Source organism: Oncorhynchus masou, chromosome 8 (assembly GCF_036934945.1).
Source record: "Oncorhynchus masou masou isolate Uvic2021 chromosome 8, UVic_Omas_1.1, whole genome shotgun sequence".
NCBI classification, from domain to species: domain Eukaryota; kingdom Metazoa; phylum Chordata; class Actinopteri; order Salmoniformes; family Salmonidae; genus Oncorhynchus; species Oncorhynchus masou.
This window is the reverse complement of record NC_088219.1, coordinates 9,480,897-9,496,392: the sequence shown is the minus strand read 5'-3', so window position 1 is coordinate 9,496,392 and position 15,496 is coordinate 9,480,897. Positions and strand designations below refer to the sequence as shown.

Genomic DNA, 15,496 nt, shown 5'->3' with positions numbered 1-15,496 from the left:
TTTTTTGTGAAACGTCACCGGAGTTTTCAGTGGCGCGGTGATACAAAACATGTTGCTGGTGCTGAGCTTGGGGCGCGCAGCTCGCTAGATAGTGTAGTAGTGTTTTTGCTATAGAATTGAGTTATGTGTTTTGAACACAGTGTAGCAAATGAATGGGGCAACGTGGAGCGTTCTAGTTGAGCTACAGAGAGGTAAAAGTGAACGCGATACGGGTGTTGGTGAGCGTTTCCCCCTATCATCAATCACAACCATTGACTATTCACACCACCCAATGTTAACTTTATTAGCAAATTATGACTTTGTTAATTTAAGATTAGGATGGGGGGGGGTTTAAATAGGAATACAAGAAAAGTGTTTGGGCGACCTCTTGGTAGGTTGATATGTAATGTAGAAGGAATTTTAGATAATTTGGCCGTTGTTTTTGACCCAATCAATAGGCTATAGGCTAGACACAAGATACACTGCTATCAATGCAGGTGTATCAATGACTGTCTAATTGTTTAGCCTACTTAAGCCGCCATCGCGCTGCTTTTCGATACGAGATGGCGTTTACTGTGTTAATGGTGATTGTTTAAGATAAATACAACATTATTTATTCACATAGGTTAATTTAATGCACATGGGGTATATTGCTTTTAGTGGGCGCACCACAAATATAACAACCTGTTTCATGTGCGCTCTTCTGGCTATATGAAGCGGTGAGACGCGCAATAGGCTACAGCTCTGACTCGAACCGTTACTTTGTACCGTTATTTTTCTGCTATTGTAACTGTACGATTTGTTACAATGTAGCTAAAGGCTAAACCTTTTGAATACATTTATTAGGATACAAGCAAGAGCACCGCGGGAGACCTACTAAAATATTTTGACCTCAACGCGCTTACAGTAGCCTATGCGTGTATGTTGCAACCCAATGTTCCAATTATCACATGCGCTCGCGCTCCTATGAATATAACTGTATTGAATGCCACAGCCCATGGGGTATTCCAATCTTAACCTACGAGGTCCGGAGCCTGCTGCTTTTCTGTTCTACATGATAATTATTTGTACACAACTGGTGTCCCAGGTCTAAATCAGTCTCTGATAAGAGGGAACAATGAGGAAATTGTGTGGAACTGGCTTCGAGGTCCAGAGTTGAATATGAGGGGCCATGGTCAATCCATGGATTGATTGAAGCCTAACTTACGATTTTAATAAAAACAATAATGTGTCATTAGAAATATAATCATATTTTGATCTTCACAAATTTGTATAACATGTTTAATCAGCAGATTTGAACGTACCCTTGTTGATAGCACCATGCCCTTTATATTATAGTAAATGGGACAGTGCTGGTTTTGGTCATTCATTATCAAATCAATTATCAGCATCATTATCATACCACTGACAAAAAAACAATGTCATTTTTATAGGGCTCTGAAACACTGTCTTTGCGGGTGTGGAAAGTACAACAATCAAGACAATGATCATGTCTAACTTAGAATACAATGGTGATGGTGATGATGGTAATGCTGGCAATTATGATGATTGCAATGATGATGATGATGTGATGATGACGATGCTGCTGGTGATGATGATGGTGGTGGTGATGATGAATATGATGATAAAGCTGATGATGGTAACGCTGATGACGATGGTGATGATGGTAGTGATGATGACGGTGGTGGAGATGATGATGTGATGATAAAGCTGATGATGGTAACGCTGATGATGATGGTGATGATGGTAGTGATGATGATGGTGATGATGCTGATGGTGATGATGGTGATGATGATGATGATGATGATGATGATGATGATAAAGCTGATGGTGATGATGATGATGATAAAGCTAATGGTGATGATGATGATGATGATGATGATGATGATGATGATGATGATGATGGTGAAGCTGATGTGATGATGTTGGTGATGATAATGTGATGATGATGGTGGTGGTGATGATGGTGATGATGAAGATAAAGCTGATGGTGATGATGATGATGATGATGATAAAGCTGATGGTGATGATGATGATAAAGCTGATGGTGATGATGATGATGGTGATGATGATGATAAAGCTGATGGTGATGATGGTGATGATGATGATAAAGCTGATGATGATGATGATGATAAAGCTGATGGTGATGATGGTGATGATGATGATGATGATGATGATGCTGCTGCTGCTGCTGATGATGATGATGGTAGTGATGATGATGGTGATGATTATGGTGGTGATGATGGTAGTGATGATGATGTTGATGATGATGATGATGATAAAGCTGATGGTGATGATGGTGATGATGATGATGATGATGATGATAAAGCTGATGGTCATGGTGGTGGTGATGATGATGATGGTGATGATAATGATGTTGATGATGATGCTGGCGATGATGGTAGTGATGATGATGGTGGTGATGATGATGATGATAAAGCTGATGGTGATGATGGTGATGATGATGATGATGATGATGATGATAAAGCTGATGGTGATGATGGTGATGATGATGATGATGATGATGATGATGATAAAGCTGCTGATGATGATGGTGGTGATGATGATGAGGATGGTAGTAATGATGATGGTGATGATGATGATAATGATGATGGCAGTAATGATGATGGTGGTGATGATGATGCTGGTTGCTGGTGATGATGATGATGATAGCGATGATGATGATGGTGATGATGATGGTATTGATGGTAGTGTTGGTGATGATGATGATAGTGGTGATAATGATGGTGATGATGCTGGAGATGATAATGGTGGTGGTGGTGATGATGATGATGGTGATGATGATGGTAGTGATGATGATGGTGATGATGATGGTGGTGATGATGGTAGTGATGATGATGTTGATGATGATGATGGTAGTTATGGTGATGATGATGATGATGGTGATGATGATGGTGATGATGATGCTTATGATGGTGATGATGCTGAAGATGATGATGTGATGATGGTGATGATAATGATGTTGATGATGATGCTGGCGATGATGGTAGTGATGATGATGGTGGTGATGATGATGATGATAAAGCTGATGGTGATGATGATGATTATGATGATGATGATGATGATAAAGCTGATGGTGATGATGATAAAGCTGATGGTGATGATGATGATGATAAAGCTGATGGTCATGGTGGTGGTGATGATGATGATGGTGATGATAATGATGTTGATGATGATGCTGGCGATGATGGTAGTGATGATGATGGTGGTGATGATGATGATGATAAAGCTGATGGTGATGATGATGATGATGATAATGATGATAAAGCTGATGGTGATGATGGTGATGATGATGATGATAAAGCTGCTGATGATGATGGTGGTGATGATGATGAGGATGGTAGTAATGATGATGGTGATGATGATGATAATGATGATGGCAGTAATGATGATGGTGGTGATGATGATGCTGGTTGCTGGTGATGACGATGATGATAGCGATGATGATGATGTTTGTGATGAAGGTGATGATGATGATGATGGTGGTGATGATGATGATGATGGTGATGATGATGGTATTGATGGTAGTGTTGGTGATGATGATGATAGTGGTGATAATGATGGTGATGATGCTGGAGATGATAATGGTGGTGGTGGTGATGATGATGATGGTGATGATGATGGTAGTGATGATGATGGTGGTGATGATGGTAGTGATGATGATGTTGATGATGATGATGGTAGTGATGGTGATGATGGTGATGATGATGATGATGATGGTGATGATGATGGTGATGATGATGCTTATGATGGTGATGATGCTGAAGATGATGATGTGATGATGGTGATGATAATGATGTTGATGATGATGCTGGCGATGATGGTAGTGATGATGATGGTGGTGATGATGATGATGATGATAAAGCTGTTGGTGATGATGATGATTATGATGATGATGATAAAGCTGATGGTGATGATGATAAAGCTGATGATGATGGTGATGATGATAAAGCTGATGGTGATGATGATGATGATGATGATAAAGCTGATGGTGATGATGATGGTGATGATGGTAGGGATCATGATAATGATGATGATGCTGATGATGATGTGATGATGTATGATGGTGATGGTGGTGATGATCATGATGGCGATGATGATGGTGTTGATGATGATGGTGGTGGTGGTGATGTGATTTTGTGATGATGGTGGTGATGATCATGATGGTGATGATGATGGTGGTGTTGATGATGATGATGTGATGATGTATGATGGTGATGGTGGTGATGATCATGATGGTGATGATGATGGTGGTGTTGATGATGATGATGATGGTGGTGATGTAATTATGGTTGTGAGGAGGATGAAGCTTTCCTTTCACAGTCTGATATTCATTTGCTGTTTGTTAGCCACATTTGTTGGCATCATTATCATCATCTTAAACTCAACCATCCTTGATTTATATTTCTACAATCAATTTCTATGTACCAGGGCCTGTATGCATACTCTGTTGCCTGCTGTTATGTCAAGCGTCTCCATTTTCTTTCAAGGTTACATTGATACCCTTAGACCTACAGCACAATCGAAGGGTGACACTGATAGTGGCACCAATCAGAATTTGCCATAGGAATACATTCTAGCACAGTGCTATTAAAAATGAAGGGAGGGGATATGTTCACCCAATAGGAACAATTGAGGGGAGGGACTTAATAGACTTATTTGACATATAAGAATAAATACAGTCCAGTTTTTTTTTTCTTTAACAAAGGAACACAAATTAGGGGGAGGGGCAATTCCACCGCTCATATCTACGAGTAGGATTCAGGGAGCAGAAACTGATCCCAGATCTGTACCTAAGGGCAACTTTTATCCAGAGCCCCACTTGTCTCTGTCTGACTATACTGACTATACTGTCATCTGTCCCATGTAGCAGCAGTAGCAGCAGCACCGGTAGTATAATGACAGAAAGCCAGCCAGCCTGTCCATGAAGCACAGGGAGGAAAGGAGAGAAGAGAAGAGGAAAGGAGAGGAGAGGAACGGAGATGAGATGATCGGAGAAGGAGAGGTGAAGATGGGAGAAGAGAGACAAGGAAAGGAGAGGTGAAGATGGTAGAAGAGAGGCAAGGAAAGCAGAGTAGGGGGATAAGACAGCCCACCACCAGTGTATTTATGCATTCTATTGAGGCCTCTCTGGGGGGAAAAAAATATGCAAATTCATTTGTCATCAGGAGGACAGCAGCGGTGCATACAGGAGGGACTGAAATAAGGGGAGTCGGACTGTGTATGTGCCTGAGTGCATGTGTACATGTGCAGGGGGGAGACAGGAATAGGGGGATGTGGAAAGGGGGACAGGGGAAGGGGGGACAGGAGAGGGGGGGACAGGAGAAAGGGGTACAGGGGGATGGTGTGACAGGGGAAGGGGGACAGGAGAGGGGGGACAGGAGAAAGGGGGACAGGAGAAAGGGGGACAGGGGGATGGTGTGACAGGAGAAGGGGAACAGGAGAAGGGGAACAGGAGAATGAGGGACAGGGGGATGGTGTGACAGGGGAAGGGGGGACAGGAGAAGGGGGGACAGGAGAAGGGGGTCAGGGGGATGGTGTGACAGGGGAAGGGGGGACAGGAGAAAGGGGGACAGGAGAAGGGGAACAGGGGAAGGGAGCCAGAGGGATGGAGAAAAAGGGGAAGAGGGGATTTTTTGAGGGGGGCGGGGGGGGGCAGGAGCACTGAGATATACATGAAAGGGGGATTGTTTTTCAGAGATTTGTAGTACCTACCCCACGGCCCGCACTCTCACCTCTGTACACTGAGAACCCCCATGCCCCAAAGAACCCCCCTCTCCATTTCATGTTTCTCCTTCTATAAATTCAAATCAAAAAGAGATGCTGAAGGTGATGTGGATAACAAAAGATGACATACTGTGGTTGCATTAGTACAGCAATTATTAGTATGAGTATTCATATTAGTACATAAATTATTAGTAGTAGTATTCATATTAGTACAGCAATTATTCACATTATGATGACCATGTAATCTTATATTATTATCAAATCTATTAAATAGATTGGACCTCTACTCCACAATGTCTGCTGTGTGTTGCAGGCAACTGTGCTGAATCTGCTGTTCTTCTTGATTTCAATCAAAATGTACCAGTCTCATAGAGGAAGATAGAGGACTCATCCTTGTGTCTGTGACAGAATTGTTATTATTATTATTTGTTTTATTTATTTCACCTTTATTTAACCAGGTTGGCTAGTTGAGAACAAGTTCTCATTTACAACTGCGACCTGGCCAAGATAAAGCACAGCAGTTCGACACATACAACAACACAGAGTTACACATGGAATAAACAAACATACAGTCAATAATACAGTAGAAAAAAGAAAAGTCTATATACAGTGAGTGCAAATGAGGTAAGATACGGGAGGTAAGGCAATAAATAGGCCATGGTGGCAAAGTAACTACAATATAGCAATTAAACACTGGAATGGTAGATGTGCAAGTAGAGATACTGCGGTGCAAAGGAGCAAGATAAATAAATAAATACAGTATGGAGAGGATGTAGTTGGATGGGCTGTTTACAGATGGGCTATGTACAGGTGCAGTGATCTGTGAGCTGCTCTGACAGCTAGTTCTTAAAGCTAGTGAGGGAGATACGAGTCTCCAGCGCCAGTGATTTTTGCAGTTTGTTCCAGTCATTGGCAGCAGAGAACTGGAAGGAAAAGCGGACAAAGGAGGAATTGGCTTTAGGGGTGACCAGTGAGATATACCTGCTGTAGCGCGTGCTACGGGTGGGTGCTGCTACGGTGACCAGTGAGCTGAGATAAGGCGGGGCTTTACCTAACAGAGACTTATAGATGACCTGGGGCCAGTGGGTTTGGCGACGAGAATGAAGCGAGGGCCAGCCAACGAGAGCATACAGGTCGCAGTGGTGTGTAGCATATGGGGCTTTGGTGACAAACGTATGGCACTGTGATAGACTGCATCTAATTTGTTGAGTTGAGTGTTGGAGGCTATTTTATAGATGACATCGCCGAAGTCGAGGATCGGTAGGATGGTCAGTTTTACGAGGGTATGTTTGGCAGCATGAGTTGCTTTGTTGCGAAATAGGAAGCCGATTTTAGATTTAATTTTGGATTGGAGATGCTTAATGTGAGTCTGGAAGGAGAGTTTACAGTATAGCCAATGGGCAGTACCATTGAGACAATCCATTCTGAAGTAATCAATTTTCTTTTTCACGATTGTCGGCTCCTTCCTGATGTCCCGGTTGGACATGGATCAGCCAATGAAGTTAGAAGTCCCACCCAGTTGATTATATTAAAATGCTGGAAATCCTCAGTGGCACCGCCCATGATAAATAGCTTTTTTTGCCACTAGAGGCCTCTATCCTTATCTATGCCCAGTCTAGCCAGTAAGGTGTTATACATTGTGTAACCGTTGGGGGTGGTACATCAACGTCTTTTTCCCCGTTTGAAAGGAAGGTGAAAGCTTGCTACACAACCAGCGCCAGCAATTTTCATTAGCTACCACAGCCACAAAGTCATAAACCCCGCCCATTTTCTACAATTTGTCTTCTTAAAATCTGATTTCCAACCTCACCTCCACCTCATTTTTAAACGTATGCCTAAAAAAAAATATAAAAAAAATGAAGACCAAATTTGTAGCTTTTCATGAATTTTCTACAATGCAGACAATTTTGACTTTGTGTGTTCCTTATCTAGTGGAACGCCCCCAACCGGAAACACAACGTTTCGAACCGAAAGAGCGGTGCACATGGAAAAACACCGGGGACACGAGCTGATGACTTAAATTCAGATGGATTATTGGAATCATATTAATCTCTAAATTGGATATAATAAGCGCTTTACTGAGGTATGTTAAAATATTACAAGGTTTGAGGTCTAGCTTTTTTTCAAACTGCTAGCTAGCATGGCATTGCTAACAACTAGCAAAAACCGCACCACGTTATAGCTAACGTTACTATTTTTTTTCACAGCAAGATTAAATCACATTCCCTGCACTGTCATATCAACTGTGTTACGGACATTAGTATGAACGATTATGGGTGTATAACGTTTAGCGATTAATTTAGGTAACTTCGTTAGATATCCAAACGTAATGCCAACGTTTTGCTGCATGTGTACTTTGCCAATGTACTGTCTGTCAGCGTGACAATTGTTAACTTTGACGAACAGACCAGCATCTGCGTTAAACCCTTCTGACTCCCAGAAAGCTCCGACTCAAACTCCCATTCACTCGCTCTGCAAGCGTTATAATGGCAAAATGCGTTCATTGAATTTTGCTGAGAAACTACCTTCATTTACTCCCGTTATGGCCAGTATAAAAAAAGGCTTAAGTAAATTGGTTCAATAAAAATATGATCTCAAATACCTTTTCAGTATATCCTGTTACTATCATCCGTAAAATATATTTTCAAATCAACTGGTCCTGGTTATTAAGCATGATCAACAGTACAACTATAAAACTCGAATAACCAAAATAACTTCGCTCATTGGTTTATTATTATAACGCCTATGAATCGGAGCATTCTGGACTTTAGAGGTCCCTAACGTAAAGATACTGGTTGAACTAGGTAACTACTTAATCATGAAACCATATATTCTACCCCTGAGAGACCGTTCTTAGCTACACTAATCTTCAGTTCTGGTGGCTAGAATAGGGCTGTGTAGTCATTAGTGTGCACATCTGAATAAATATGGTAGTCAATTGCAGGTGTCTTGTCAGTAGGCCAGAGTTCCATTGGCTGACATGGGTTCATTCTCTGACTCTTCTTCTTTAGATACATACATCTCTTGGTAACATGCCACTACTCACTGTACCTAACATCTTCTGCTTTGTTGTTGTCCCTCCCCCATAGCCTACCATGCTGAGGTGGTGAGACTGGGTGGTCACAGTGATATGGTAATGTAAAGTGAATGACGCAGGACACTGACAGTACTGGCTACAACAACAAGAAACAGCAGTGGTTTGCCTGTGATGAGTGGCGACGGCACTGGTTTGGGGGCCCCTGGCCCGCTAGCAGGGTATTGGGAAAAAGTCAGTTGAACTCGTATTGTCTTCCTCTCACTTACTGTCACTTGTGCAAAGCTATTTTGGGTCTGAGAGATGCTGTCTGATTGGGAAGGCAGAATCCTCTCGTATCCCAAATCAACATTCAAAATCGAGGAACTCAACAAAACAAAACAAAGAAACTGAAACTTTGGGTTCAAAAGGAGAAAGGTTTTGTTCTGTTGTGTGGGTGCTTTTGAGGGCTAGATTGATTGACATTGACTGCCGGGTACAATGCAAAACTTAAAAATGATTCTCATCGACTGGATTGATAATCCACTAATAAATGATATCTTGAGATACAAAAAAAAAAATCTATGATACTGTGTCCTCTAATCTGATACTATACTGTACTATATGACATTAAGATACTCTGATTCTAAATGATACTGTGTACGATACTCTGATGGCACTCAATTCTATTTTGACGATACCATTATCGGGATCCCCGATGCATTAAATGAACACACAAAGCAGGTTTTACTCTTTGGTCCTTTAAAAACCTGCTGTATGTAAAATATTGTGTGCTATATCTTGGAAAATGAATGTCTCTCTGGATGACAACGTCATGTCTGTTTATAACATTATGGCTGTCTTCCTAAAGAAGTAAAAATCTGCTTCGTCTTTTTGTTTTCTGGCTAAGGTACTAACAAGTATCACGATACTGGTCATACTCTGTTGTACTCAATGATACTGTACAATACTCTGTGTAATTACTGTATGTGGTCTCTCCGTTGACCAGGTTACCCTCCCCTACTGATATCTATCAGGGGTATTAACATGTTTTGTGATTGGTCCCTGCAGATCCAGGAACGCTCAGCTTTGTTGGAGACCTGTCCATGGTGTGCTGCTAAAGGACAGTCTCTGGCCCTGCGCTCCTACAGGATCAACTCCCAGGAGTTCATCACTCTCTGCACTGACCCACAGGTAGGGTAATGTTAACACACACACACATGTGCTCACGTACACAGACACACACGTATACACGCGCACACAATCAGCACAACGTCAACAAAAAACAAGGGTGTTTCACAAAGCAGGATCCATGGGTGAATCCTAAACTGTCTGAACAAGACACCGGGTTTAGTAGTTTCTTAGAGAAACTGGCCCTTGCCTGGATTTGTTTTGTTGTCCGCCATTGTGGCAGTATTATGAGAGAGTCAAGTTTTGGCTGAATTCTGTGTTTACTGTCAGCAGTAAATGCATTCAGAAACTGTGCTAATGTATCCTTTCACTCTGCTAGTTTATAGTCTGAGTGTTGTCCTCTAGTGTTTTCCTGGGCCCCATCCTTCAATGCAAGAGTGAAAACATGTAGTAGGGTAAAGAAACAGTATGAAGCCAATGTGAAGTTTGAACTTCCCCGACAGTTACCCATAATTTCTTCATTCAGCCTCGCCTCTTGCCAGGCCATTGTAAATATGAATTTTCTTGCCTGTTTTAAATAAACAAATAAATCAAAGTAACTTATTCTCCCCTACAGTGCCTGTTTCCCTTGGTCTCTCGTCCTTTGGAGGATGTCCTGGCCAGCCTCGTACCCCCTCTAATACAGTCCAGTTTTTTTTCTTTAACAAAGGAACACAAATTAGGGGGAGGGGCAATTCCACCGCTCATATCTACGAGTAGGATTCAGGGAGCAGAAACTGATCCCAGATCTGTACCTAAGGGCAACTTTTATCCAGAGCCCCACTTGTCTCTGTCTGACTATTATACTGTCATCTGTCCCATGTAGCAGCAGTAGCAGCAGCACCGGTAGTATAATGACATAAAGCCAGCCAGCCTGTCCATGAAGCACAGGGAGGAAAGGAGAGAAGAGAAGAGGAAAGGAGAGGAACAGAGATGAGATGATCGGAGAAGGAGAGGTGAAGATGGGAGAAGAGAGACAAGGAAAGGAGAGGTGAAGATGGTAGAAGAGAGGCAAGGAAAGCAGAGTAGGGGGATAAGACAGCCCACCACCAGTGTATTTATGCATTCTATTGAGGCCTCTCTGGGGGGAAAAAAATATGCAAATTCATTTGTCATCAGGAGGACAGCAGCGGTGCATACAGGAGGGACTGAAATAAGGGGAGTCGGACTGTGTATGTGCCTGAGTGCATGTGTACATGTGCAGGGGGGAGACAGGAATAGGGGGATGTGGAAAGGGGGACAGGGGAAGGGGGACAGGAGAGGGGGGACAGGAGAAAGGGGGACAGGGGGATGGTGTGACAGGGGAAGGGGGGACAGGAGAGGGGGGACAGGAGAAAGGGGGACAGGGGGATGGTGTGACAGGAGAAGGGGAACAGGAGAAGGGGAGACAGGAGAACGGGAGACAGGAGAAAGGAGTCAGGGGGTGGTGTGACAGGGGAAGGGGGACAGGAGAGGGGGACAAGAGAAGGGGGTCAGGGGGATGGTGTGACAGGGGAAGGGGGGACAGGAGAGGGGGACAGGAGAATGAGGGACAGGGGGATGGTGTGACAGGGGAAGGGGGGACAGGAGAGGGGGGGACAGGAGAAAGGGGGACAGGAGAAGGGGAACAGGGGAAGGAAGCCAGAGGGATGGAGAAAAAGGGGAAGAGGGGATTTTTTGAGGGGGGCGGGGGGGGGGGGGAGCACTGAGATATACATGAAAGGGGGATTGTTTTTCAGAGATTTGTAGTACCTACCCCACCGCCCGCCCTCTCACCTCTGTACACTGAGAACCCCCATACCCCAAAGAACCCCCCTCTCCATTTCATGTTTCTCCTTCTATAAATTCAAATCAAAAAGAGATGCTGAAGGTGATGTGGATAACAAAAGATGACATACTGTGGTTGCATTAGTACAGCAATTATTATTAGTAGTATTCATATTAGTACAGCAATTATTAGTATCAGTATTCATATTAGTACAGCAATTATTCACATTATGATGACCATGTAAACTTATATTATTATCAAATCTATTAAATAGATTGGACCTCTACTCCACAATGTCTGCTGTGTGTTGCAGGCAACTGTGCTGAATCTGCTGTTCTTCTTGATTTCAATCAAAATGTACCAGTCTCATAGAGGAAGATAGAGGACTCATCCTTGTGTCTGTGACAGAATTGTTATTATTATTATTTGTTTTATTTATTTCACCTTTATTTAACCAGGTAGGCTAGTTGAGAACAAGTTCTCATTTACAACTGCGACCTGGCCAAGATAAAGCACAGCAGTTCGACACATACAACAACACAGAGTTACACATGGAATAAACAAACATACAGTCAATAATACAGTAGAAAAAAGAAAAGTCTATATACAGTGAGTGCAAATGAGGTAAGATAAGGGAGGTAAGGCAATAAATAGGCCATGGTGGCGAAGTAATTACAATATAGCAATTAAACACTGGAATGGTAGACGAATGTACAAGTAGAGATACTGGGGTGCAAAGGAGCAAGATAAATAAATAAATACAGTATGGGGAGGATGTAGTTGGATGGGCTGTTTACAGATGGGCTATGTACAGGTGCAGTGATCTGTGAGCTGCTCTGACAGCTAGTGCTTAAAGTTGGAGAGGGAGATACGAGTCTCCAGCGCCAGTGATTTTTGCAGTTCGTTCCAGTCATTGGCAGCAAAGAACTGGAAGGAAAGGCGGACAAAGGAGGAATTGGCTTTGGGGGTGACCAGTGAGATATACCTGCTGTAGCGAGTGCTACGGGTGGGTGCTGCTATGGTGACCAGTGAGCTGAGATAAGGCGGGGCTTTACCTAACAGAGACTTATAGATGACCTGGGGCCAGTGGGTTTGGCGACGAGAATGAAGCGAGGGCCAGCCAACAAGAGCATACAGGTCGCAGTGGTGTGTAGTATATGGGGCTTTGGTGACAAACGTATGGCACTGTGATAGACTGCATCTAATTTGTTGAGTTGAGTGTTGGAGGCTATTTTATAGATGACATCGCCGAAGTCGAGGATCGGTAGGATGGTCAGTTTTACAAGGGTATCTTTGGCAGCATGAGTTGCTTTGTTGCGAAATAGGAAGCCGATTTTAGATTTAATTTTGGATTGGAGATGCTTAAATGTGAGTCTGGAAGGAGAGTTTACAGTATAGCCAATGGGCAGTACCATTGAGACAATCCATTCTGAAGTAATCAATTTTCTTTTTCACGATTGTCGGATCCTTCCTGATGTCCCGGTTGGACATGGATCAGCCAATGAAGTTAGAAGTCCCACCCAGTTGAATATATTAAAATGCTGGAAATCCTCAGTGGCACCGCCCATGATAAATAGCTTTTTTGCCACTAGAGGCCTCTATCCTTATCTATGACCAGTCTAGCCAGTAAGGTGTTATACATTGTGTAACCGTTGGGGGGTGGTACATCAACGTCTTTTTCCCCGTTTGAAAGAAAGGTGAAAGCTTGCTACACAACCAGCGCCAGCAATTTTCATTAGCTACCACAGCCACAAAGTCATAAACCCCGCCCATTTTCTACAATTTGTCTTCTTAAAATCTGATTTCCAACCTCACCTCCACCTCATTTTTAAACGTATGCCTAAAAAAATAAAAAAAATGAAGACCAAATTTGTAGCTTTTCATGAATTTTCTACAATGCAGACAATTTTGACTTTGTGTGTTCCTTATCTAGTGGAACGCCCCCAACCGGAAACACAACGTTTCGAACCGAAAGAGCGGTGCACATGGAAAAACACCGGGGACACGAGCTGATGACTTAAATTCAGATGGATTATTGGAATCATATTAATCTCTAAATTGGATATAATAAGCGCTTTACTGAGGTATGTTAAAATATTAGCAAGGTTTGAGGTCTAGCGTTTTTTCAAACTGCTAGCTAGCATGGCATTGCTAACAACTAGCAAAAACCGCACCACGTTATAGCTAACGTTACTATTTTTTTTCACAGCAAGATTAAATCACATTCCCTGCATTGTCATATCAACTGTGTTACGGACATTAGTATGAACGATTATGGGTGTATAACGTTTAGCGATTAATTTAGCTAACTTCGTTAGATATCCAAACGTAATGCCAACGTTTTGCTGCATGTGTACTTTGCCAATGTACTGTCTGTCAGCGTAACAATTGTTAACTTTGACGAAGAGACCAGCATCTGCGTTAAACCCTTCTGACTCCCAGAAAGCTCCGACTCAAACTCCCATTCACTCGCTCTGCAAGCGTTATAATGGCAAAATGCGTTCATTGAATTTTGCTGAGAAACTACCTTCATTTACTCCCGTTATGGCCGGTATAAAAAAGGCTTAAGTAAATTGGTTCAATAAAAATATGATCTCAAATACCTTTTCAGTATATCCTGTTACTATCATCCGTAAAATATATTTTCAAATCAACTGGTCCTGGTTATTAAGCATGATCAACAGTACAACTATAAAACTCGAATAACCAAAATAACTTCGCTCATTGGTTTATTATTATAACGCCTATGAATCGGAGCATTCTGGACTTTAGAGGTCCCTAACGTAAAGATACTGGTTGAACTAGGTAACTACTTAATCATGAAACCATATATTCTACCCCTGAGAGACCGTTCTTAGCTACACTAATCTTCAGTTCTGGTGGCTAGAATAGGGCTGTGTAGTCATTAGTGTGCACATCTGAATAAATATGGTAGTCAATTGCAGGTGTCTTGTCAGTAGGCCAGAGTTCCATTGGCTGACATGGGTTCATTCTCTGACTCTTCTTCTTTAGATACATACATCTCTTGGTAACATGCCACTACTCACTGTACCTAACATCTTCTGCTTTGTTGTTGTCCCTCCCCCATAGCCTACCATGCTGAGGTGGTGAGACTGGGTGGTCACAGTGATATGGTAATGTAAAGTGAATGACGCAGGACACTGACAGTACTGGCTACAACAACAAGAAACAGCAGTGGTTTGCCTGTGATGAGTGGCGACGGCACTGGTTTGGGGGCCCCTGGCCCGCTAGCAGGGTATTGGGAAAAAGTCAGTTGAACTCGTATTGTCTTCCTCTCACTTACTGTCACTTGTGCAAAGCTATTTTGGGTCTGAGAGATGCTGTCTGATTGGGAAGGCAGAATCCTCTCGTATCCCAAATCAACATTCAAAATCGAGGAACTCAACAAAACAAAACAAAGAAACTGAAACTTTGGGTTCAAAAGGAGAAAGGTTTTGATCTGTTGTGTGGGTGCTTTTGAGGGCTAGATTGATTGACATTGACTGCCGGGTACAATGCAAAACTTAAAAATGATTCTCATCGACTGGATTGTTAATCCACTAATAAATGATATCTTGAGATACAAAAAAAAAAATCTATGATACTGTGTCCTCTAATCTGATACTATACTGTACTATATGACATTAAGATACTCTGATTCTAAATGATACTGTGTACGATACTCTGATGGCACTCAATTCTATTTTGACGATACCATTATCGGGATCCCCGATGCATTAAATGAACACACAAAGCAGGTTTTTACTCTTTGGTCCTTTAAAAACCTGCTGTATGTAAAATATTGTGTGCTATATCTTGGAAAATGAATGTCTCTCTGG

At 42.3% G+C, this 15,496-nt stretch overlaps 1 protein-coding gene across 4 annotated transcripts in view; it reads left to right on the top strand.

The window, feature by feature from the left end:
- Positions 1-7,620: 7,620 nt before the first annotated feature.
- The window catches only part of LOC135544049 (SUMO-specific isopeptidase USPL1-like), a 30,841-nt gene continuing 22,965 nt past the window's right edge, over positions 7,621-15,496 (top strand). Inside the window, exons 1-3 of one of the 4 annotated variants that reach the window (XM_064971407.1) lie at positions 7,621-7,810; positions 8,817-8,995; positions 9,812-9,934. In XM_064971407.1, coding sequence (XP_064827479.1) covers positions 8,936-8,995; positions 9,812-9,934 — 183 coding nt within the window. In that variant the 5' untranslated portion in view covers positions 7,621-7,810; positions 8,817-8,935. The other 3 variants (XM_064971408.1, XM_064971410.1, XM_064971411.1) reach the window with 3 other exon arrangements.